Below are 24,350 nucleotides of genomic sequence, written 5' to 3' on the forward strand. Positions count from 1 at the left end.
GGAACCTTTACTAGCCCCGCATGAATATCCAATTGGAGTGGAAATAAATATAAATTCAGATGCTTGCATGTGTTTTGCCAAATGATGGGGACAACCCAATATAGACCTCTGGTGGCCCAATGGTTAGAATGCAGTATTGCAGGCAAACTCTGCCCACAGCCCAGAGCTCAATCCTGACGGAGCTCAAGGTTGACTCAGCCTTCCATCCTTCCAAGTCAGGAAAATGAGGACTGAAATTGTTAGGGAAAATATGCAAATAGTGCTTACATTGTAAACTGCCCAGAGAGGGCTGTAAAGCACTATAAAGCGGCATATAAGTGTAAGTGCTATTGCGATTTAAGTCTAAGTGTTATTGCTATTGCTATTATGATACTTGTGTTTAGATCTAAAGCAGAGGTCTCCAAACTTGGCAACTTTAAGACTTGTGGACTTCAACTCCCAAGCATAGCATAGCTGGCTGGAGCGTTCTGGGAGTTGAAGTCCACAAGTCTTAAAGTTGCCTAGTTTGGAGACCTCTGCTTTAGATCTAAACACAAGTATCAAGTATCATAATCAAAACACATTCGTGCTATCTGTAGCACTTCAACTTTTATTAAGTTATTAAAATATGACAAATGTTGAAAAAAACCTACTCGTTAATACACAAAAAGATAACAATTTATAAAAACAAGGAGCCTTGGCAGTCAGCGTTCTGTACAAAATACTGTTAAATCAAAGAGCAAAATCGTTCTTCTGCCTCTGAAAACTCTCGAGTGTCTCAACACACCCAATACAAACAAGCTGAAAAGCAAGAACTCTCAATTTACACTTATTGCTTCGTACACGGAGTGACCTTTAAACTTTGCTGCAGCAGTTAACACCTTAAGTGAGGGCTAAACTCCCATTTAGCATCTGCAGTTATATACATTCATACATATACATAGATACATGTGCACATGTACACATACACACATATGTACACACGTATATACATATATATATTTATAAACACACGCACACATTCACATACACCCACAGATGCTGGAATTTATATATATATATAATCTCAGTGCTATATTTGGTCCTAATATTTGGGTTTTCAAAAAGCCAAATATCTGTATGGATTAAAAACTGTTTATAAGCTCTTGTGATTTGCAAGACATACCTTGAGCCTGGTGAGGGAATGCAACCCCTCAGATACTCTTGGTAACTAATAAAATCAAGAAACACCTCCTAGGGGCCTCCAACCAAAACCATCTTTAGCCAGTGGAAAACATGACTCTGAATACTTAATTCCATAAGCTATTAAAAAGCCATTGTGGCTACTGACACTTGGTTTGGAAAAAGCAAGTTTTACAAAACTAGTCCGCTACTTGAGGTTTTTTTGTGGCTGTGACTCATGGGTAAATTAAGACACTGGGCAAGTTGGAATCTACAAGCCAACAGAATTCTCAATGTTAAGTGGTAAGGATAAACACTTTTTAATTGATCCTGGATGGCCGCAGGTATAAACTGTGGGTTGTCTGAGTAAGACTGATCACAAATAGCCCAGGATGAATTTTCAGAAAATGACACCGAAAAGGCACCACACAGACAATAAGATTTCTTGAAAGGAAAAAAAACAACCCACCACCACTTATAGAAGCACCAACAAGATAGGTAAGGAAGTTTTGCCTGATTATATTTGACAGCTAGCAGTGGACACAAATATTGATATGAAAACTGTCACTTACCTGGCAGGATAGAAGGCCTAACTTTGGGCATTTTTAAGACCTGTGGACTTCAACTTCCAGAATTCCCCAGCCTGCTGGCTGGGGAATTCTGGGAGTTGAAGTCCACAGGTCTTAAAAATGCCCGAGGTTGGACAACCCTAGCCTATATGGATGAAGGATCAGAGGGGAACAATAGTGACAGCACGATTAAATTGGATTGAGGCACGCACAGAAGTGTTGCTTGGCAACCCATTCCTCTATGGGCATGTGTGCAATCACTGGATTAATATTAGGACTTAAGTATCAACTGAGATTAACGGTGGGCATATGCAGGTTTGTGGAGTTGCTTAGATGCCTGCTTCCTGCGCCATGCATCTTGTAAACAGTGTCAGACAGTCAAGCACTTGAAGGAATTTCACGTCCTTCTTCCAAGCATGGAGTTTCGTATCCTGTACTCATCACCAACAAGCTCAGCAGAATTTGCCATCAAGGCCAAACAAAGGACCTGCCCTTAAAAGGAGCTTAGAAAAGTGCATTTTGGCCCCAGGGCTTCACCTGCCACTTCATGATACCTTGAGGCTTTAAATGTAGGCTAGACGTGATGCAACGATTCCTATGAAACAGTTTGCCTTCTAATCAAGGCTAGGGAAGGTAGCTTTTCAGGTGGCAGGGCCACCATGATCTGGAAGAACTAGCAATTATAACTAAATTAAAATTTAAAAAAAAAAATTAAAGAGAAATTTCCTGACAATGTTGAGAGGCGTGGCTTGCAGCGTTCTTCTCACAGAAGAAAAGTGGTGGAAACTTTCAGAAGTTGTAAACTGGTTCGCCATGATTGTCAGTAGCCTTTTGACCAAGTACGGGCATGATTGAACAAAGAAGCCAACATCGATTCAATGCTACAAAGCTTTTCTCGACTTGGCTAACAGGATGGGTTATATACTCTGATCCCTTGGCAGGCAACCAGCTGGCGAGTCTGTCCTAAAACGTAATGAACTGAACAGCCCAATACTTTACGATCGTCGTTGAAAATAAATGGAAGGTGATGAAAAGGCATAAACATACTGTATTTTAGTGACAGAGCAGATGGAAAGGTTTTGTGCAGATTCCATGTTTTCTTTTCTTGGGCCCCACAGGCCAAAGGTCTTAGGATCACGAACAATACCATTTGCTCAAGGAGTCTTCAAGTGGTGCTCCACATTCCAGTCAGAGAAGGCCTGGTTTGAAATCAGGACGTTGAAACCTATAGATTGTCCTGATATTTCAGCTGGGAGATTTGGCACAGATCTCAAGGTTTTGCATTCAAGGCATTCTATGAAACCATCGACAGGTAAAGGTCCAATTTATCGTCTAAACATACATTCAACAGACAGGAACTCTGGGTTGAAATAGGACGAGGCCAGCTGAAACCAGGTTGCATTCCTGTAAAACAGGAATTCAAGTTTGGCAACTTGTGGACTTCCAATTCCCAGAATTCCCCAAGCAGCATGGCTGGCTGGAGAATTCTTGGGAGTTGAAGTCCACAGGTCTTAAAACTGCCAAAAGTTGGACACCCCTGTTGTAAAGAGACTAGGGTTATTTTATTACTGGATTGCTATTGATCAGATGACTACAAGGTCTTATTGGGTAGCTACAAATACCAAACAGCAGCCTTGAAAACTTTGGTCTTCTCCAATCCCAGGTAATTTTAGGGTGTTGTTTCTTCAAAGGACTTCTCAGAATTGATGGGTGCTTGCTGCAGATCTGAGTGATGCCCTATTTTTTCTTCTTTTGAGCTTTATGCAAGCAGACATGACCAAAGGATTAGGATACAGAATTGATGTCACCAGGAGAAACGCCAGGAAAAAAAATAGATGTCCATACTGTATCAACTGTACCTCTGGATTTGTGGGGTGATGCTGTTGAGACAAACATAAATGACACCCCAATGGCAATATGTGCAATGGCAAAAATAATGGGATTAGTCCCTCATTTCAAAAAAAACCAAACAAACGGGTTGTTAGAGAACTACTCCAGCTCTCAAAAGTGAAAGGCATCTGGCTAAAATAGTTCCTGTCTGAAAAACTGGCCTTTGACCATATTGAAGCTGCCTAGTATTGAAGGCGCAGCTACTGTAATTGATCTGGAGCTCCAGCTTAAAATATAACGTGAAAATCATTGAAAACGGACCTCTCGTTATCCTTTTAGTCTTCATCTCATCAAGTAGGAACCCAACGCATGCGCTCATCTCGCTTCAGAAAACTTGGTTAAAGCTCCTGCATTGTCTTCCAGAACCCTTTGCATCTGGGCTGGTGAGGCCAATCTAAGGTTAAACCCATGCCTGTCTGGGTCAAACACTCTTCACAGGGGCTTCACAGTTCCCAGGTTCATATTGGCAGCAGCAACCCAGCGTTGGGGACCTTTTGGCTAGGACATCCTAAGGTTCTCTCCTTGACGTTCTAGCTCAATAAACATAGGAAGAGGAACGTTCTCTGCATCCCAGAGAAGCAGCACACGGCCTTCATACAGAAGGGCACCGAAGAGATGTGGCCCTTAGGGCATATTGTCAGGCCCGTTACCAGTGTTGCCCTAGGAAACAAGTAACCCTTAACTGACAAAAAAAACATTTCCAAGAAGATTCAATTCGCTGGAAAAAAAAGAAAAAAGAAAGAAACAGCAGCAGCTTTAAAAATAGAGGTCCAAAACATTCTTTTGTGCTTCCCTGTTGGGGAAAAAAAAATAGCATTTAAACGTCTTGGGAGGAAAAGGTGGAACTCTACTGTGTCATGAGCCGAAAAGAACCTTTTTAACGTAGGATATGGTTAAGTTATTATACAGCATCTCGATATGTTCACTTCCGGGCAGCTCGTAAAGCACCACCTTTTGTTCCTGTTGACCTATCCACTTCTGGCACTGCAAGGCACTTTCTAAGTTTACTGTCCCATCTCCGTTCCCGTAAAAGACCTTCGGCTCTTTATCTGGTAAGCTGTCGTAGAAAAAGGAATCCGGGGTATTCACCCCGGTGCCATAAAGGCAGTGTGTGCGTACGCCCGGAGGCGCCATGCTGTAAATCAAAGCTTCCGTTGCTTTTCTCATAAGCCAACCATCTTCAAAATTGATGTCCGTGTAGAACTTCTCGAAATCCCGAATCGTATAGTTGGCGGAAGGCGTGCTGACAAAGACCTTCTCCGGAGACCAGGTGTAATTGTAAGGGAGCAACCAGCTGGTGGAAACAGCCGACCTCTGCTGATCCCTGATCTTGAAGGAGCTGATCACGGGAATCCGGTTGTTGTCCCCTGTGACATTAAAGCAAGGGCTTGTTAGGAGTGCAGTGGGTCATAAACACGTCAGTTCCAGTTTAAGCAACAACAACAAAAAGCACGACTTGGAACTTAGCGCATTTTCTAAGAAATTACGGAAGGATCCTTTCCTCATCAAATATTGTGGAGAGGAGCCATACTGCAAAAGTTTGATATTATAACAGCTTGAAGCACAGTAAGAAAAGCTGCTGTCCTTCAAAAACAATCAAGGAGAAGAACTAAGTGTGATAGCAGGATTCCAGTATTTGAGGGCCTGCCACAAAGAAGAGGGGGGCAATTTATTTTGCAAAGCACCAGAGGGCAGGACAAGAAACAATGGATGGAAACTAATCAAGGAGAGAAGCAACCTGGGATTAAGGAGAAACTTCCTAAGAGTGAGGACAATCAATCAGTGAAACGGCTGGCCTTCATAAGCGGTGGGTGCTTCATCCCTGGAGGTTTTAAAGAAGAGACTGGACAGCCACTTGTCTGAAATGATATGGAAACTACTGCTTGAACAAGGGGCTGGACTAGAAGACCTCCAAGGTCCCTTCCAGCTCTATTCTGATTCAGATTTCTGATGTTTTTAAGCATGAGCAGCAGTGTGAACCAACCAGAAGTATCTGAATGCCTGAATCACTTGGAAGGACTTGGGTAGCCTCTTGTCGGACTAGCAAATTAAAAGGCAGAGGTTCTTGGGAGCTGTAGCTCCTGATGATTGGCCCAAAGCCATCCAATTGGTTTTCATGCCTAAGGTGGCATCTCCAGGTGATTGGCCCAAAGGCAACGCAGCCAGCCCTTTTCAAGGCAGGACTAGAACTCCCAGTCTCCAGGTGATTGGCCCAAAGACTCCCAGCTGTCTCCCAATTCCTAACCTGGTGCCTTCACCACTAGACCAAACTGAATACGAGAATTACAGCATCCCCCAGGTCACTCTCTGAGGATCAAAGTATGCTGGGCATCTCCAGCTGTACCACAGTGCCCCATATCCCTCCAAACCCACCTACCCGATGCCAGCACTCGGAAAGCTTTAGCTACTCCTCCCCACGGAGCCCCCAAGGACACAAAGTCTCGGATGTATTTGTCTTTCCATTCCTGGGGCTGACGGCTGAAGAAGTACAGAGAATACATGTTCCCCATGCTGTGGGCAATCAGGACCACCGGTTCGCCATACTCTTCGTACATGATCTCGATCAGCTTCTGGAGCGCTTCAAAATAATCTCCGTTCTCATCTGCAAGGATGAAGACACAGGAGTTATCCAACGGAAAGAAGGAAGTCATTACCTTCGTTTGGTTTAGAAACCTTTGTTGACCTGTCAATAGATTGCAAACTTTCAGACTGATTATTGAACAAACTGAAACTGCTCGCGGGGGAAAATGCAAGAATTATTAAGAGAGCAGTGATTTGTTTCAGATAGCCTTACACGTTAACAAACAGGCTCTTGCCAAGGAAATGTAAGAAAGGTTTAACTAATCAATCAATCAATCACAAACACTTCCAGGAATATTGCTCAAGTTCTGAATTGGCTATTTGCTAAGTAATTCCTTTTAATTAGGGATATTTTACCTGGGATTCAAGGTATCCCATTTAATTATCATTCTAAGAAGTGCGTTAAAAGTTTAGATCCCCTCAATCAGGGATGTCCAACCTTGGCAACTTTTAAGTCTCGTGGACTTCAACTCCTGGAATTCTCCAGCCAACATGGGGAATTCTGGGACCATGTTGGCTGGGGAATTCTGGGAGTTGAAGTCCACAGGTTTTAAAGTTGCCATGATTGGACACCCCTGTCCCCAATGAAGGAATCCTTTGCTCCTGTCTCACACTTTTTTAAGAACAAGAATATTTGTAGGGTTGATCCCATGATCAGAGAGTAAGATGTTGCAACTGCAATTGATATAATAACTGCAACACACCCAGAAAACATATACATATATTTACACAATATATAATTTATAAAGAATATGCACTCTAGCACATTTTCAGGAAGGCCCTAAAGTTAATCTTGATTTCAACAATATTTATGAAACTATGAAGACATACTTGCATTTCACCTACTGATATAATCACAGAATGACTAAGTCTGGTTAAGACTTCAGTGCTTTGCTTATTTTCTGACGCTCCTTCAGTGAATAACAATCACAGAAGTGAAATCTGACAGTTCTGATAAAAACTAATTTTAAAAATTAATGCACTCTTTTTTAGAACTGCAAAGTTTTTATTCTTTACACGACTGCCTTTAACTAATTTAGCATTAAAGCCCAAACATTTGAGTTCAGTGTTGAATGTCTATTTTAAAAAGAATGATATTTATATACCTTGTAGATAACTTATTTAATTTTGTGTTTAAAAATCCCTTTGTCCTTGCTTATTGGACAAAGGTCTTCAAACTTGGCAGGTTTAAGACTTGTGGACTTCAACTCCCAGAATTTTTGAGCTAACCTGACTGGAGAAGGAATTCTGGGAGTTGTAGTCCACAAGTCTTAAAGCTGTCAAGTTTGAAGACCCCCTGTTACTGAGTGATATTTTAAAGCAGAAATGTTTAATCTTTGTCATTGTTTTCATTATTTCTATTATTCCAATGTGCTTGCTTAAACCTGTAACAATTTACACCAAAAAGGCTGACAAGAGTTTTGTCAGTTTTCTAAAAGTTTCTGCCTGGAGTTCATCAAACCAAGTTAAAATTCATGTAGCAAGTTAAATATATTCTGGGCTTGGTTTAAAAAAAAAAAGGTTGGTCGTTCAAATAAGGAGAAACCAGGCTATATCATCTGGCATAAACAAACAGCAAAAAACAGGACTTGGTTCAAACACCATTATACACTTGCAATATCCATATGTGAGATCAGCAGCAGACTGGGTGAAATACAGAGGAACATTATTTTCCACTGTTGGGGCAATTTTTTTTCCAGCTGTTTTTATCAGCCTCTCTCTCTCTCTTCCTGGTTTTCTTGCAGCATTCGATTGGTGAAGTGAGAAGATCGATTGGCAAACAGCCTCGTGACATTCGGTTGCATCAGAGGGTAAACAGCTCAAGAATGTTTGCATGCAGTTCTTAGGATCTCAAATTCCTAAGCTTGTTTAAGTACAGGTTAACCTGGCTCAACCTGGCTCAAAAGCAGTAACTGTGAGAGGGGCCTTGGAGTCTTAGTGGACAATCACTTAAAGTCAGCAGTGTGTGGTGGCGGCCAAAAAAAAGCCAATACAATCCTTGGTTGTATAAAAAGTGGCACCAAGATCACGGGACGTATTAGTACCGCTTTATAAAGCCTTAGTAAGGCCTCACCTGGACTACCGCATCCAGTTTTGGTCACCACATTACACAAAAAGATGTTGAGACTTTGGAAAAAATGGCAAAGAAGAGAAACTAAGAAGATTAAAGGCCTGGAGACGAAAACATATGAAGAACGGTTGAAGGATTTGGGTTTGGCTACTCTAGAGAAAAGGACTAGGGGGGACATGGTAGCAGTATTCCAATATTTGAGAGGCTGCTACAAAGAAGAGGGGGCCAATTTATTTTTCAAGGCACCAGAAGGCCGACAAGAAGCAATGGATAGAAACTAATCAAGGAGAGAAGCAACCTGGAATTAAGGAGAAACTTCCTAAAAGTGAAGACTGTTAACCAGTGGAATAGCCTGCCACCAGAAGTTGTGGATGCTCCAACACTAGAGGTTTTGAAGAAGAGATCGAATAAACATTTGTCTCAAATAGTATAAGGGGGGTTAGACTATAAGATCTCCAAGGTCCAGTTTGGCAGAGAAACATGGGACATTTATCAACCAAGCATCAGGTTGCCCAATTGTAATTTTTAACTTGTTATTCCGTTTTGCTTTATTTTACTTGCACTTTTAAAAACTTTTATTGCTTATTTAGAAAATCTACATAGGCATTTACTCACCCACAGTGACTCTAGGCACTTGCAAACAATAAAAACACCGCATAGATTAAGAAAAAAAAAACAATAACACCGCCCCCCCCTCCACCATCCCTTCCCCGGTGACAACACATGGTCAGATCAACCACTGGGTGGGCTCCGTCCCACTCTGAGCTCCCCAGGCCCACTGGCAAAACCAGATTTGGAAGGGATGATATTCCAAGTATATATTGTAAGGTTGCTCATTTTTAGTGTTGATTAGGTAGCACATAATCCATAAATAATATCCGTAACTTTTAATTTTTGTAATATCCGTAATATTTTCGTAATATCCGTAACTTTTAATTTTCTGAGTAAACGTATCGAAGACTACTTGAGGTCCAGAAGCAACCTTGGGGGGGGAAAACAATTATTCCAGAAGACGCCGTTTTCCTTGATAGCACGGTAGCTTTCTTTAAAAAAAGAAAACTTTAATAATCTTATTATCCAAAGATTTAAGAGCCCAAATCCTTATAATAATGAATGTCATACTTGGTGCCTTCCTCCAATCGTAAGGAGCACCTCTAATACTTTCATCTCGCACATAGCCCAGGTCTACCAGTTTTTGGACCAGCGTGTAGAAGTAGGTGCCTGTAGACAAAGAGAATTTGTGAGTCAGCAAAGGTTTAATCAACCATCTTCCCTTTACACAGAGCGAGCTTAGATCAGAGATTCCTTTGCAGCCAGTTCTCATGCCTTGTTTTTCAAAGGGACCATGGATTGAATGAGCTATTGTGTGCAGAAACACATTCCTACTCACTTTGAAGCTTTTCCTTTTCTTATTACTAATTTAAATTAACAAAACGTACTTTTAAAAGTTCACTTTTATTTTTAACTAGCTGTGTGCCCGTGCTTCGCTACGAGACTATGTGATCGGGCTTAGTTTTTGGGGAGGAAAATAAGGGGGGGGGGATTGTGCCTACCAGCATCCATTGGTATTCATCTGGCTAGCGCCCTGTCAGTGCGTGAGAGTTGAGGGCTGTTTGGAAACTCAAACAGTATTTGCTCTGAGCAAGAATAGCAAGAAGCCTGGGTGTGGCTTAGCTCAACTGTTTCTGTACTAAAGCTGGTGGCTGCTGTGAAACTGAAACTGAAAACTCCTCTCCTCTGCTTGTGTTTTGCATTTGGAACAGATTTCTTTTCAGGTGGGGAGGGGAAGTAGAACTCCTTAGCATCAGAGCGTGTTAATAATAATAATATAGGAAACACTAAATGCACTGATGGTGATTTCGAAAAATCTTTTCTTACTAAGCACACAGAAACCAAGACGAACATACATGCCAAATTTCAAGTTTGTTAGGCTTTACGATTCTGGAGATTTTGTGACGATGCGTGAGTGGTCTTTCGCTTTTATGTATATAGATTTTATAAAACATTTTTTTAATGTTCAATTTCTGCAAATGTCCACATCAGGTGGCATTATCTGTCAGTTTAACCTTTCCTTAGTTGCTGAAGGCAGGGAGGGGGATGGGACGGGACATGGTGGCTCAGTAGAAAAAGATGCTGAGCTTGTCAGCTGGAAAGCTAACAGTCCGGGTTCGAGTCCCGAGTGCTGCGTGGTGGGGTGAGCTCCCATGACTTGCTCCAGCTCCTGCCCACCTAGCAATTCAAAAGCATGGAAATGCAAGTAGATAAATAGGTACCACTTCGGTAGGAAGGAATGTGCGTTCTGTAGGCCTTTGGCATACAGCCATGCTGGCCACATGACCACAGGAAATCCCTTTGGACAACGCTGGCTCCCTCAGTTAGGGAACGCGAGTGAAGGTCACCCCCTAGAGTTGGATATAATTGAGCCCAAAATGTGGGTTGCTAAGTGAGACCATCGTTAAGTGAGTCACTGTAGCTGTTAAGTTAATAACACGGTTGTTAAGTGAATCTGGCTTCCTCCATTGACTTCTCTTCTCAGGTCGCAAAAGGGGATCACACGACCCTGGGAGCACCGCGACCGTCGTAAATATATGAGTCCACTGCCAATCGCCCAAATTTTGATCACGTGTCCTTGGGGATGCTGCAATGGTCGTAAGCAGGGAAATCGGTCCTAAGTCACTTTTTTTCAGTGCCGTTGCAACTTCAAGTGGTCACTAAATGAACTGTTGTAAGCTGAGGACTAACTGGATATGGTCAGACCTCCAGGTGTGCTCATTTGCTCCTCCTCTTATTAATCGGGTGCAAGAAAAGCGAACGGTGGGCACAAAAAGGGCTCTGAGAAAATGGGCTATGCCAGAGTATATTCATGAACTGGAATAGATTATGGCAACAGAGGTCAGCCAATGAATAGGCACAGCAACTAAGTCAGCCAATAAGGACTGTTTGGAAACTGAAAGTAGAAGTAGCCTAGGCGTGGCTTTATAGTCAGCTCTGAGGCTCTGAAGCTGTGTTGAGCTCCGAGTCTTGTCTATTGAAAATGAAACTGCTTCTCTCCTCGGCTGTGTATCTTGCTTGCCTGCTGAACTAAAGTGAAACTGATGTCTGCTTCCGTTTATAGAGTTTGTTCCATGTTGGAGAAATCTACAACTGGTATTGTAAAATTTACTTTATATGTTTATAAAGAAGTTAAGTGAAGACTCGGTCATCTGTGTTTACTTTTCCGGCACTGAATTTACACTGCAGTGCTCTGAACAGGGTACACGGGCTTTGGCGACTTGATGCTACCCAAATACCTTGATGAAAACAAATTACGTACCAACGCTTCTTTTACTAGGATCAAGGAACTCCAATGCAAAGGTCTTCCCAAATCCAGGGACTTTGATATCGACCCCGTCTGGGGGAGCGGTAGCGCCACTAGTTCGATTGTACACTAGCCTGGAGAGAAAAATCAGCGTTAATTCAAACAGGAACAGAATCCTATCAGATCGTGTATTGTAGCCTATTTTCATCCTCCAGGCTAAACTTCTTTCTGGAAGTTTATTAGCTGGTAGCCATCAGCATGGACTTTATGGATCTACTGTTCAGGCTCTAAGTTATAAACAATAGGGAGCAAGGTGCTTGTTTGCATTCTAATGGTCAAAACATTCAGAATGTATTGGTATTTTGATTGAAAAAAAGTGTATCGCAATGTTCTAGTGGGGTGCTTTGTTCTGAGCTGAAAGTAAAATTGTTTGAAATTAACCATATTCTATTTAATACTTACACACCGTAGCTATCAGGTAAAGCAAACGTACATGTTAAATGGAATTGTTTGAACTCATGTCTTCAACAAACCTACCACTGCAGGGCAAAAATAAGCTGGATTCCTTAAATAATTTATTGGTAAGTTGAATGTGCTGTAAACATTAGCCTGCTTTTTGGCGCATTCCACTTAAAGAGTTGGGACATTGTCAGTCAGCTTTGAGTAGAGTAGTTTAACCAAGTTTTTCTAGAAGAGTTAATGTAGCCTAAGAAATGTTTTCACTTAACACTTGCAACACTGCAAGTCCAAAAAATTAAAATTTAACTATTACAAAAGGATCCTGAGAATTACCGTTGGTTCACCTTTCCCAATCAAAGGTACTGGGGCTACAGTTCTCAGAATTCGTAATCACCATGGTCAACAGGTCTTACAGGTAAGAATTCTGGGAATTATTATTCCAACACTGTTAGTTAATTAGGTTCAACTTAATTGCCAGGTCATTTTTCTTAGCCAGTGGTGCTCTCCACTCCTTTATAATCCAAGTCAATAGAAGCATGGATGGCCTATCAATCCTGAAATTCACCATTTTAACAGCTTCACTTAATCTGTCTCTTTCTGGACAACGCCATTAGTTACATCAATTGCATAATGGCTGCACTTGGTCATTTTGACCAGTAAATGAACAACATATTTATTATCTTGCTTCTACTTTCCGGTTGGGGCGGGGTGGGGGGAAGACATTACATCAACTGTATTGTTTGTTCTTTTTGAAGTATTAAATGTTCTTGTGGCAACCGAGCTGATCATTAACTCTGTAGCTAACGTACACAGTCAGATGCTTAAAAAGCACAGTGCAAGATGGGTAACTATTAAAAACTCAAAGTGGCTTGGCCACGGTTTACCCATCTAATGTCACAAAATTTAAACCTTAAGCATCCTCTGCCATAATGCCACATCCTTTTGGAGTTACCATTCTCCCATGAGCCTTAAAATTTGGCTCTCGCCAGGACCTGAATTGGGGGTGATGGATCCCTCAGTATCAGGGTGGATTTGATTTAAATCACAATTTAAACCACTAGTAAAAAGGCTTGATCTAAAATCAACTGGATTTAAATCATAATTTTTAAAGAGCAACGTCACCACTGTCCCACAGCAGCTCCTCCTCTGACGACTGTGGACTCACCAACAGTCCCATTCCCTTCAATGGGAATGTTAATGTCCTTTTAAGGGGCACAACAAGGTGAGGGACGCTGCCATGATGGATCTGAAGTGACAGGTGCTCTTTAAATGCAAGGACTCGTTCCTGCTGGTAGTTAGAATCTTTATTATTGTTATTTGCAAACAAAATTAAGGTTTCCTATTTAGCTTGCAGAGCTTGGATTCACGGAATGAATTTCCCCAAAAATGTAAATATTGCAGAACATATACAGCCTCAGGCTACATAATTAAGCTCCATTTCATGCTAAATTATAAATGTATCTTAAATAGAAAACTATCTTTAGATATATATTTTTACTCTAAAAGCTTTATTAAAATAAATTTGATTTTTAAAAAAAATCTGATTTAAAATTTAAAAAATCTGGGTTTTTTTTTTAAAGCAATTTTTATCCACCCTGCTCAGTATGCTCTTTGCCATCCCCAGGCCCTGAATTATAGTGGGTAACAGAACCCTTGGTAGGGTTTTCTGATCAATGATTGCTTTTTTTCTAGACTTTGGAGGGTTTAACTGGGTTATAATAATGCTCTCTGAGCTTGGTTGTTTTCACTACCAAACTAGGCATTTCACTACCAAACTAGGTAACATCATCAGCGTTACAATATTGCTGTACTTGGTAACCTCACCCCATCCCAGACTCGTAATCAGTTAGGACAACCTGTAAATTCCTAAATAAATCCACTTAATGGTTGCAAAGAATCTTTTCCCTTAATTCAGGATTGTTCTTAATTTCTAGCCAGTCTTTTGACACACACACACACACACACACATACACCCTCCCCAGTGGTGGGATTCAAGCAGTGTAACAATCGTTTTGGTGAGTGCGCACTTTGCGTGCACGTGCAAAGTTTGGAAACCGCCCATTTTCACCTCTAATACTTACCTTCTGCTGCAGCCCCAGTGAGTAAAACAGCTGAGGCGCGGCAAACGAACTGTGCTGTGCAAATCAGCTGAGCTGCAAAACACGGAAATAAAGGACAGGGCGGGGCAGGGGCGGGGCCAAATGATCACCCGAACTACCGGTTCGCCGCCCGAACTGGTCCAAACCGGTAAAATCCCACCCCCTGCCCCTCCCACATCCCTGTATCTGACTGAATGATACAAACAAACAGTGCGGCCCACCTGATATTATCTATCCAGCAGTCAATGATAACTGGAAGCAACAATTCTAAATTCAGCCACAATGTAAAATAACTGTCTGTCTTCTTAGAGCAGAGATAGTGCACCACGGATGGTTTGTCCAACTTGGCTTCTAGCTGGTTTCCCAAATCTCCTGGCACTGTAATTATACAAGACAGGAAGACTTAACATGAAATTCTGTCAATTTAATCCAAGCCCTTTTTCCTCTCAAACATTGCCTTAGGTCAGGGATCTGCAACCTTAAACATTCAAGAAGCCGTTTGGGCCCCTTTCCTGCAGAAAACACCGGGAGCCAATAATTTAACAACTGGTGTGACTGGGTGGGAGTGGCCAACTCGACGTCACTCACTCCCACCCAGTCACCTCCTGCTCTGGAATAGGGAGCGAGTCTCCGTCCCCCGCCATCACCCTTACCTTCTCAAGCCAGGCAAGGAGTGACAGGGAGGGGAGGGGAGGGGCCAGCCAACAGGGAGCCACAGCAGAGGACCAAAAGAGCCACATGTGGCTCCAGAGCTGCAAGTTGCAGACCCCTGCCTTAGATGCTTAGGAACACATCGTGTTTTATTTTCCTACGTAAAACTCTTTCTGGTCTCCATGGGCGCCGTGTCGGGACTCCAACAAATCCACCCCCATTCAAATCATAAGTCTCTAGCCACATCTCAGAGAAAAGAAAGTTGGTTTATTAGAAGTGGCCATGTTGGTGTTAGCTGGATGCAGCCGATACTAAAATACATCTTTCATTTCCTCCTTGACCCTGGTCTTTCCCCCACCCCCTGGATGTGACTTCTCCAATGGGACACATCCATCCCCAGGAGTCATAAATCATGCTCTCCGGTAATATTTTTGCACTCCGACAACTTTGGGCTGACGGGGTGATTATCTAGGCACTTAAGGAATGCACTGTTTTCTCCCATTCCCTTTTTCTGGCAGCTGAACAGACCAAAGGAGTATCTTTTTAGTTGACACACCGTAGAATTGTTGAAAGTTATGGGGAAGGCATCTCAGAAAGCAAATCAGTCCGGTGGATTCCCAGCAATACAGGTAGTCCTTGACTTACAACAGTTCATTCAGTGACCATGCAAAGTTACAACGGCACTGAAAAACCCGACTTATGACCGTATTCCCACACTTTACGACCGTTGCAAGCATCCTCGTGATCACACTTCAGGTGCTTGGCAACCAACTCATGTTTATGATGGAGGCTGTGTCCAGGGGAAGTCACGTGATCCCTTGGTGTGACTTTCTTACAAGCAAAGTCTATAGGGAAGGTTAAGTGACTTTGCTTCTTACAAGCGAAGCCTTACTTAACCGCTGCTGTGATTCACTTAGCCCCTGTGGCAAGAAAGGTTGTAAAAATGGGGCAAAATTCACTTATAACAAAAAGTTTCACTTAGTACTGTGGGTTGTTCAGTCGAAGACTACCCGTATCCCTCAGAACAGTGTTTCTCAAACTTGACCCTGTGTTAAGAAACCTGGACTTCAACTCCCAGAATTCCCCAGCCAGATTTAGAATCTCAGCTTAGCATTTCCCACCCCACCCCCATTCCTAATCAGGTGGCACACTTAACAAAGAACTGGCAATAAATCTCCCATGTTTATTTCCTAAGCACATCTGTGGATTTTATTGGGCTCAAAGTGTATTGTGTTTTATTTGAGCCAAAGACATCACATTCTCTTCTGGCAAAACAAGTTCTGTTAGGATTTTAACAAACGTCTAAAGAGAACCTCTGTAAGATGTTTTATAGATGGTTATCTGCCCCCTTTGAGATTGGCGAAGATATATCCCAACGTGAATCCAGCATGTTCGAAATGTAAGAAGAAAGAGGGTACATTCTACCACATGTGGTGGTCCTGCCCGGAGACTCAAAAATACTGGCTAAAAATTTTAAAAATGGCCACAAGAGATCACTAATGAACAAACATTAGCTGGGGATATTTAAAAAGAATTATGGGAGAAATATAAAACATATAATGTTACATATCTTAATGGCAGCTAGAATTGCCTATGCTCAGTGTTGGAAGCCTAAAAATGTACCACCAGATGAATTTATTATCCAAAAAATAATGACTGGTGCTGAGATGGATAAATTAGCCTTGATGTTACAAGAGAAAGAGGAGTTTGAGTATTATAGAATTTGGGGAAAATGATATAGCTGGATTGAGATGAGATAGATGGAAGATGGAAAGATTAATGATAAGCAATATATAGGTTAAATTCTTACATTCGCATAAATTGTATATATTTGTAAATAATGCACAAAACAGTAGTATAAGATGAATGCCACAAACTGTTAATGTCAAGATATGTACACTTTTAGTCTGTTTTTAAAGTTATAAAAGATTAACAAAGTTTATTTTTAAAAAAAGCATTATCTGCAGAATATACCCTGGGTCACATGATCAGAATTGGGGGGGGGGAGGGGGCTTAGTAATTGGAATCTATTGATGATGTTTGCAGTGCTCCAGAATTAAATGACCACCATTTGTGACTTTCCCACCAGGCTTCCGACAAGCAGTGTCAATAGGGTAGGGTGAATACGGGACCCCCCCGCAGGATACTAAAACCCTACAGGTCTATTGCCTAGCGCCCAAATTCTGATCACACGACTGTAAGGATGCTGCAACGGTCATAAGGGCGAGGTTGGCCATAAGTCACTTTTTTCAATGCCATTGTAACGTCAAATGGTCACTAAAAGGTTGGGTTGCAAATTCTACCTGTGCAGATTGCAGATACTAGGCAGTTACGTTTAAAACTGTCACTGTCAGTATGTACAAATTGCAGTGGTTCTGCTGAATAGGTTTTCACCTACAATAATACCTATCATTTGCTCAAATGAATTCAGATTTACTCGAATTTTGCCTTATTAATAAAGCAAGAAATAATTGTGCATGGAAACGGGGGAAAAAAGACTTGGGTATTGCAAGACTATTTTCAAGGAGTACAAACATCATTGGGGTTTTTTTTTTGGAAACAATATAATGTAACAAGATTTGCAATAATATAACAAAAAGGGGAAAAAATGTTGTTTTTGTAACCTTCCAGTAAAAGATACTTTTGTATTCGTATTTATAACTGTTGCAAAAAAAATATATCAGAAGCTACTTCCTATTTCTTGTTGCACTTTTTTTCTTTTCACTTTATATTGTTTTATATTCGTCTTTACCTTTGATAAAAAAAATCATTTAAAAAATAGTGTTTGTGTGTGTGTGTGAACACAAAACAAAGTAGAAAATGGGCAGCAAGTCAACAATGTGTTTCTCTCTGCCACTGAAACATTCCAATGGAAATCTATTATATTTATGGCATCCAGAAAGTGATTAGAAGCCAAAAATATCTGCCACGGAGGACACAATATAATAGCAATAGCACTTAGACTTATATATCACTTTACAGCCCTAAGCAGTTTACAAATGTCAGCCTATTGCCCCCAACAATCTAAGTCCTCGTTTTACCGACCTTAGAAGGATGGAAGACTGAGTCAACTTTGACCCAGTCAGGATCGAACTGTTGGCACTCGGCAGTGAGTTAGCCTGCAATAACCACTGCGCAACCAGAGCTCATAAAACATCTAAGTGACATTAGCAGTATAAACAGCGTCCATGGGAGAATTTATGGGTATCCCCGTCATGTTGAAAACAAAGCAATGGGATTGACAGGATGACAGCAGCAACCAAGTGGGACTGTCACAACCTGATACTTCTCTTCTGGATTCCCACACACAGGTCAATGGGATTTCAACACTGCAGAAACCCACACAGGAGTTGTGGTTTGTATGTGTGCAAAAGGAAGACAGAAATGGTGAGCAGGGAGAGGCAATTTACCACCTCCCGTATGGACTGTAATGTCCCAATCCAGGTTAGAGCTTTATAAATCTCCAAGTGGCCTCCAATCCATTTAACAAACAGGCCAGATTCCCCTTATATTTTTCAAGATTTGGGATAGTGCACATTCAGCTAAACTAATTGAATGAAGAGAGGCTTTCTATACCAACAGAAAATGGCATTAATGTATCTGTTCTGTTAAGAGAACATTGCTTTACCACGTATTACTATGCAAATAGCAAAGCACCAACACACAACTCATCACATTAGAAAATGCCCTGTTGCAAATCTTCCTTAGTAGACCTTTTTATATAAATTGTCATAAGGAATGCTCTGGAGGTTTCTTCTTGTACTTCCAAAAGCTACTAACAGAAGCTTCTCAAAAGTCAGAAGTTAATAAACAGCCAGTTTAGTTTAGGGGTAAGGCACCAGGTTAGAAAGCGGCAGACTGGGAGTTCTAGTCCTGCCTTAGGCATGAAAGTCATCTGGGTGACTTTGGGCCAATCATCAGGAAACTGAGTCCTAGTTCTACCTTAGTCATCAAAGCTAGCTAGGGGACTTTACCTGAGGAATTCTGGGAGTTGAAGTCCACAAGTCTTAAAGTCACCAAGTTTGAGGACCTCTGCTCTAAGCTGGCAGGAATAGCCAATACCCCAGAAGACAAGCTCAGGATCCAAAAAATATATATTGACAGCCTTGAACAATGGGCCCTATCCAACAAAATTAATTTTAATGTGGAGGAAAGCAAGGTTTTTACACCTGGGAAGGAACACAAACAAGGCTACAGGTACAGGTTAGGCAAAACCTGGCTCAAAAACTAACTGTGAGAGGGACCTTGGAGTCCTAATGGATGATCCCTTAAACCTGAGCCAGCCGTGCGCGGCAGCAGCCAAAAAAGCTAATACAATCCTTGGTTGTATAAACAGAGGCATAGAATCAAAATCACATGAAGTATTAGTACCGCTTTGTAAAAGCCTTAGTAAAGTCACAGCTAGAATAGTACATCCAGTTTTGGTCACTACGCTACAAAAAAAAGATGTTGAGACTTTGGAAAAACTAACCAACTAAGATGATCAAAGGCGTGGAGACTTATGAAGAACGGTGGCAGGATTTGGGTTTGGCTAATCTAGAGAAAAGAAGGACTGGGGGTGGGGCATGATAGCAGGATTCCAGTATTTGAGGGGATGACACAAAGAAGAGGGGGTCCATTTATTTTCCAGAGCACCAGAAGGCAGGACAGGAAGCGATGGATGGAAACTAATCAAGGAGAGATGAAACCTGGAATTAAGGAGAAACTTTCCTAACAGTGAGGACACTTAGCCAGTGGAACAGCTGTGGGTGCTTCATCAATGCAGGTTTTTAAGAGGCGACTGGACAGCCGCTTGTCTGAAGTGGTACAGGATTTAGCAGGGGCTGGACTAGAAGACCTCCAAGGTCCTTTCCAGCTCTATTCTGATTCTTTCAAGCAAAAGCAAGGTGGATATGAATTATTCCTAAAGACTTTCAGGCATTTTGTTTACAGATATTCAGAAAAGCTGTTCTATAACTGGAGAGAATAACTAATGAAAACTATTTTCAGGAAGGTTGGAAAAACTCCAAGCTAATTAGAAACCTGATACAGATCGTGAGAAATTTTAGACAACTATTATCTTGAAACTGATTAAGAATTTAAGCTTCTGGATCCCTCTGCAAAGTTCAGGACATATTTGTCTCCCCTGGTTTTGTCCTTCCCTCTCTTTAAATTCATTCTCCCCTGGGACACACCCCTGGAATGAGGTTTACTTATGCGAGACAAGTCTGTTTTTTCCAAGAATTGTGGAACATTACTCCTCACTGTCCAAGAACAGTTCACAAAATTACGTATGTGAATCAACAAACAGTTACTCAGGAGGTTATTTTTAGAACTTGGGGACAAGCATGGGACATGAAGAAAAACGTATCAACAAGAAGCAACATCTAGCTAGGAAGAAAATACAAGCCCCAAGCTAGAGATACCTTTGCTTCAGAACTCCATGGTAGCTGAGTAAACCTGCATGTGGGAACAGAGTTACATTAAAGCACCCTAAAATGATGGGCTTAGCCATTCATTCATGCCCCCTTCTGTGATGCTCATCCCCAGTACAGGTAGTCCTCAACTTATAACAATTCATTTAGCGCTCAAAGTTACAATGGCACCGAAAGAAGTTGACGTAGGGCCCATTTTTTCTCACTCCCCACTTCTGCAGCATCCCCAAGATCGTGTGATCAAAAATTCAGATGCTTGGGAACTGACTCATACTTATGACCGTTGCTGTGTCCCAAGGTCATGCGATCACCTTTTTTTTGCAATCTTTTGACAAGCAAAATCAACCGAGAAGCCAGATTCATGGTTATAACCAACATGGTTATTGTCATCAATTGAGGTGATGCACATAATTGTAGCAAGAAAGATCGTAAAACAGGGCAAAACTCACTTAAATGTTTCACTTAACAGCAGAAATGTTGGGCTCAATTGTGGTCATAAGTAAGGGACTACCTGTATTTTTTCTCCCCTTTAAGGTCTAAGCAAGCAGAATAAGGCAACCAAGAAGTGTTCATCGGAACACTAAAAGAAAACGCAACTTTGTTCCATAAACAGGGATAAACGAAGCGAAACCAATGGGGAAGCCAATTCCTGCTTCTTCTCTTGAGAAGCCCCCATACCCCAATGCCCAGCCAGACTCACACCATACCACAGCTCCCCCTCCACCACGCCCCTGCCTGCAGCCATGTTGTAACACAAAGACCCATTCCTGAGCTACTGGTCCTGGACTTCCAACTTCCAGCAGGCTTCTCCACTGACTTGGTTGGAAGCTGGGAGGACATCACAAGTGGCGGTCGTGTCAGGTACTCATTTAATGACAGTGGAGACGTGTCCGGATTGTTGTCACTAAGCCATGCTGTTGCGTGATGCTTTACGACTGCTGTGCTCAGCGACAAACTCGGGTCTCCATTGCCATGGCAGCCAGGTAAAAAAACGATAAAAGGAGTCCCCACAGATTTTACTCCGCTAGAAGTTGCAAACTTTAGGGGGGTGGCATGCTCAGCTCCATTTCAAGGCCGTTGATCCAGCGCTGTCCGAAGACATTTCTGTGGTCATGTGGTGTACTCAGAATGAGGGACTCAGAAATCTCTGGCACTATTGTGGACCTCCCGCTCCAGTGAGGAAGCTGTCTGAAATTTTTCTTCCCTCAAATCCAGCTCCTTTTCATATGAAATCCATACTTTCTTCCAACAAATCAAATTGATCCTGTTTCTCTTTTGGGGTAGTTCTACCTGTTAATGGTAGTTCTCTTATTTTTCTTCCAACATTCGATTGGTTGGAGAAATGAAACATAACTTTCCCAATGAACCACTGACTTTAAATAAAAATATAACAACTTTAAAAACAGGTTTGCTTTTCAGGCCTTAAGCCTTGGACAAAACTTTCAGACCTAGAAGTCTAGTGTTCTGCTATTTGCACCCGGAATATATTTGCATTCACCAACCCCTTCTCCTGGGCACTCAACTACCAAGTGTTTTCTACTCAAAAAAATTGAGAGAAAAGAAACTAATACTGTCCCATAAATGAGTATAAAACTTATGTATTTGGAATTCTTACAGAAGCCAGTTACTTTTTAAAAAAAATCTTACTCAAAACAGAATGCTTAGTTATTGAATTACAGTCCTATCTTGAACATCTGCCTATCACATGATGCATATAATCTCATCTTCAGCCTCAGATTAAACGCCAAAGCATTTTTTTCCATGAAGGCAAAATAGCTGAAAAAAGGGCATCCAGGTTTTTTTTTTCTTTTTCATGAATTCAACAGCTCACAATTTAAATATACAGTTCCTGTTATACCTAGTTTCTTAAGCAAGAAAAACAACCCTTTCTGTAAAACACATTGTAATTAGCTAAAAAAAATTGCTAATTTTTTCCTGTTCATCTCAGTACAATCACGCCTACAAGTGAAATAAAAAGGGTGATTTCTTTTTAGTGTCATAGTCTGAAAACCAACAGGCGTCACAAATTTCTGCAAGGAAAAACTGGTGTGATAGGAATTTCCCCAGATAGACTGGATGCTCTTATAAATCCATTATTTCTCTTGGAAACATAGGAGCCTGGATGTAGATCATAAGAGAAGTTAAAAAGTTTAGTGGGCAGCCTTTTTAACATGACACAGGAGTTACACTGATACCCAGATACCATAGAGAGACTGACTCCTATTTTGCACTGATGAGTGTCTTGCATCAATAATTATAGCCATTAGCAGACTTAGAGACTTCTGTTCCTAGTTTCAAAAGGTAAACAGATCTTCTTTTATTTTATTTCTGCTTTTGCCTTAAAGCACAAAGGCAAAACCAGTATTTTAAAAGACCAGGGTCAAAATCAGAACTAAGCTGGAAAAGCAACCTTGGAGGTCTTCTAGTCCAGCCCTGAACCTGTTTTTAATGCTAGAATTAGTCCTGCAGGTTTTGCCAATCAAGAAAAACATCTCATTGTCTCCTCTCTAAAGAATCCATTTCTGGATCCAGAAAGGTAGAAGGTACTCCCAAGAAGAAATAAATGACTTGTAAAACCTGCAAGGTGTTTGGTACAGGTAAGTAACCCTGGCTGGTTTCCCTTCCCAATATCAATCACCCCATCTCTCAGCCCAATTCTATACAGACAGCCTGAGCTGCTTCTTGGCTTCTCTTCTCCAACCCAAAAAGTTCATAAACCACTGAGAGACACCCATTCTGATAGATGACATTTAATCAAATTTAATGCACCTACATTAAATGCATTTCCACCGACTTTCCTTTTGTTTAAAAAAAAAAGAAGTGTGTGTGTGTGTGAGTTCCCCCTCCAGTTCAGTTCCCATTAATTTAGGGTTGCAACAACGACTCCCAGAAGTCCATCCTTCCATTACTCCACAACCCCAAATTAGGCAAATCGGGCCCCAACCAGTACGGTTAAGTAGGTGGGAGAAAACCAGAAAGACAAAACCCCAGATACCTCCCGCCCAGCCTGTTTTTCGGCAAGCCACCTTTGGGGCGGCTGCAAAGAGCCCTGAAACTTTTGCAAAAGAGCCGCCGCGGTTGCAGTCGGAGCGCGTTTCCCACGACTCCCCTTCGCCGCGTGCAGCTTTGTTTTGGCCCCGGGACGAGGCGGCCCAGTTGTTATTTTCACCATGCACACGCGTGGGGTTTGGCCTGACTCCTTATTTTTGGTGCGGGGGTGGGTGGGTGTTGTTGTTTTTGTCTCGTCGGGAGCCCCCTTTGCAAAGCAACCCAATTAGGGGGCCGACACGCGTTCGGCATCCCCACGACTTGCAAACCCGTTTCCATTGACCCACGGGCTTGCAAAATTAGAGGACCCCTAGTTTTTGTTGCGGGGGTAGGTGGGTGCTGTTCTTTGTCACGTCGGGAGCCCCCTTTGCAAAGCAACCCAATGAGGGGGCCGACACGCGTTCGGCATCCCCACGACCTGCAAACCCGCCTCCGCTGATCCAGAAAGGGGGGGGTCTCCTGTAGTACTTAACCCTAATCCCCCCTCCGCCCCCTTACCCAGCACGATGGGGGGCCCCGGGGGGCCAGTCCTGCCCCAGGGCGGTCCCGGAGCCACGGTAGGCGGCTGGGAGGCAAGCAGGAGCAGCGCCAGGAAGGCCAGCGAGGTGGCCGGAGGTCGCCCCATCGTTTTCGGATTCGCCCCGCCGGCGAGCGCAGCGCTAACGGAAGAGAAGCAACGGAGCTCCGCCCGCCTCGCCCTCCGAAGCCGAAATGAAGCGGAACGCGCCGAAAGAAGGCGGGTCGTTGCTAAAAAGGAGAGACTCTAGCCAATCCGCTGCTCCCCGGCTTTCTAGTAACCAATGAGAAGCCAAAAGAGGGGTGGTTCCCGAGAAGCCCCTCCTTCTCCCTCCTCGCGCACCTTTCCTCCTCCTCTTTCTGGAAGCCTTCCAAGATTGGCGAGTTGAGAGCGGATACATCGATCCAAAGCAGGCAGGAGGGGGAACCCGGGTCTCTTTGCCCTCCGTGTGTGTGTGTGTGTAACCGCCCGAGGGCACAATCGATCGCCGATCCAGTCGATTTCCTTTTTGGCTGGAGAGCCCGTAGGGAGTTGGGAATTCCTGTTTTTTTAATTTTGTTTTTATTCTAGGCGTCCTCAGTGCAATTTTTTTTTAAGGTTCGCGTTAGTTTAAT

At 42.3% G+C, this 24,350-nt stretch overlaps 1 protein-coding gene across 1 annotated transcript; it reads right to left on the bottom strand.

Moving 5' to 3' along the window:
- Positions 1–2,414: 2,414 nt before the first annotated feature.
- PLA2G15 (phospholipase A2 group XV) lies at positions 2,415–23,944 on the bottom strand. Its single transcript, XM_026714121.2, has 6 exons — positions 23,718–23,944; positions 14,328–14,484; positions 11,564–11,682; positions 9,373–9,471; positions 5,977–6,201; positions 2,415–4,966 (listed from the first exon to the last, which is right to left on the bottom strand). Exons 1-6 carry the CDS (start codon positions 23,842–23,844, stop codon positions 4,455–4,457), a joined length of 1,239 nt encoding a protein of 412 aa, XP_026569906.1. The 5' UTR covers positions 23,845–23,944; the 3' UTR covers positions 2,415–4,454.
- Between the last annotated feature and the right edge of the window lie 406 nt (positions 23,945–24,350).

This window comes from Pseudonaja textilis, chromosome 11 (genome assembly GCF_049901715.1).
Source record: "Pseudonaja textilis isolate UNSWEBS1 chromosome 11, rPseTex1.2, whole genome shotgun sequence".
Classification (NCBI taxonomy): domain Eukaryota; kingdom Metazoa; phylum Chordata; class Lepidosauria; order Squamata; family Elapidae; genus Pseudonaja; species Pseudonaja textilis.